This window comes from Hipposideros armiger, unplaced genomic scaffold (assembly GCF_001890085.2).
Source record: "Hipposideros armiger isolate ML-2016 unplaced genomic scaffold, ASM189008v1 scaffold_362, whole genome shotgun sequence".
Classification (NCBI taxonomy): domain Eukaryota; kingdom Metazoa; phylum Chordata; class Mammalia; order Chiroptera; family Hipposideridae; genus Hipposideros; species Hipposideros armiger.
In genome coordinates, this window is record NW_017731712.1 from 1,024,623 (window position 1) to 1,025,920 (window position 1,298).

At 56.5% G+C, this 1,298-nt stretch overlaps 1 protein-coding gene across 1 annotated transcript in view; it reads right to left on the bottom strand.

The window, feature by feature from the left end:
* Window positions 1–1,298, bottom strand: part of CCDC57 (coiled-coil domain containing 57) — a 104,951-nt gene that overhangs the window by 75,322 nt on the left and 28,331 nt on the right. The window contains exon 13 of the mRNA XM_019661855.1: window positions 1,085–1,219. Coding sequence (XP_019517400.1) covers window positions 1,085–1,219 — 135 coding nt within the window. The remainder of the gene's footprint in view (window positions 1–1,084; window positions 1,220–1,298) is intronic.

A 1,298-nucleotide genomic window follows, 5' to 3' on the forward strand; every position in this document is an offset into this window, starting at 1 on the left:
TGTTTACCTAACAATGCAAACAGCCACTGAGAGGCCTCCTGGGCTGCTGAGCTGGTGCTTGGATGCAAACGTCTTCTTTTAATTGCCAGCCTGAGTGGGAAGAGGAGGATACACCAAAAGAAAACGTGGGGGGTGACACGGATGAAAAGCAGCATTTGCTTTGTCTCTGTGCCCTACAGAAGGTCCCTGTGTAACGAGGACCCACGCAAAGAGCCCCTGCTGTGAGTCCCCCACCAGGCCCCACTGACCACGAGTCCCCAGGGGCTTGGGCCATTGTCCTAGTAGACGTGTGTACACTTTCGCAAGCCATGGGCATACTCTGTGTGGACCTGGTCTAGGGGTGGGTCGCGTGGCTACATCCGTGTCAAACTCATTTGACTGTACACATCTGTGCATTTCACGGCGTGTAAACATAACCCATTTTTTAAAAACCACCACCAACAACAAAAACCAGCAGAGAAAAGTAAGAACCACTCACAGGCCTAGAACGACCCTAGCCCATCAGCCCGTCAGCCCCACCTGCTCTTTCGTTCCCCAGCCTCACGCTGTCCCTCTGGCACCTCTGGCTGTGGAGCAGGAGCATATGGGCTTGGACCCCAGCTATGCTCCTTCCAAAAGTTGTGACCCCTCAGCCTAGAACTTAAGGTCCCTGCCTCTCAGCTGCCTTGGCACCTATGTCAGTCAGAGATTTAAAGACTTGACAGACGTGAGCTCTGAGGGAAAAGCCAGGCACGGGGACGCTCTCAACAAGCTCTGGCCACCACTGTCGCTGCCCACTGAGCCCAGGGCTTCAAGACAGGGTCACAGCACGAAGTGACCCATGCTGGTTCTGGGGACAAACCACAGCAACAGCGTCCCATTAACTGTCTGCCACGGCGTAGTATTGGAATTGGGGTTTTTAGAGATTTCAAATGCTGCAGAAACAAAGAAGAAGCTGGGTACAGACCACACTTACAACCGAAGAGAACCAGCCATGTGGTTCCATTAGGTCCTATTTTCCCACGGCCACCCCAAGAGCAGGTTTAGGGATGCTGGGGAGGGGTAATTCCCAGGTGGGGGGGCAACTAGAGAGGGGGGCACTCACCTGCGCCTCCTCCTCAGGGCAGGGCCCGTGTGTCCTCAGCTCCCGCACGGCCTGGTCTCTCTCTAGGGTCACGGCCTTCAGCAGCACCTCCTGGTCACACAGCTTCCGCTCCGCCTCCTGGAGCTTGGCGGCAGCCTGGGCGAAAGGCGGGACTCAGTTCACCTGGGGCCGGTGAGGAGGGAGACGTGCCAGCCTTCAGGCGGGGAAGCAGGCT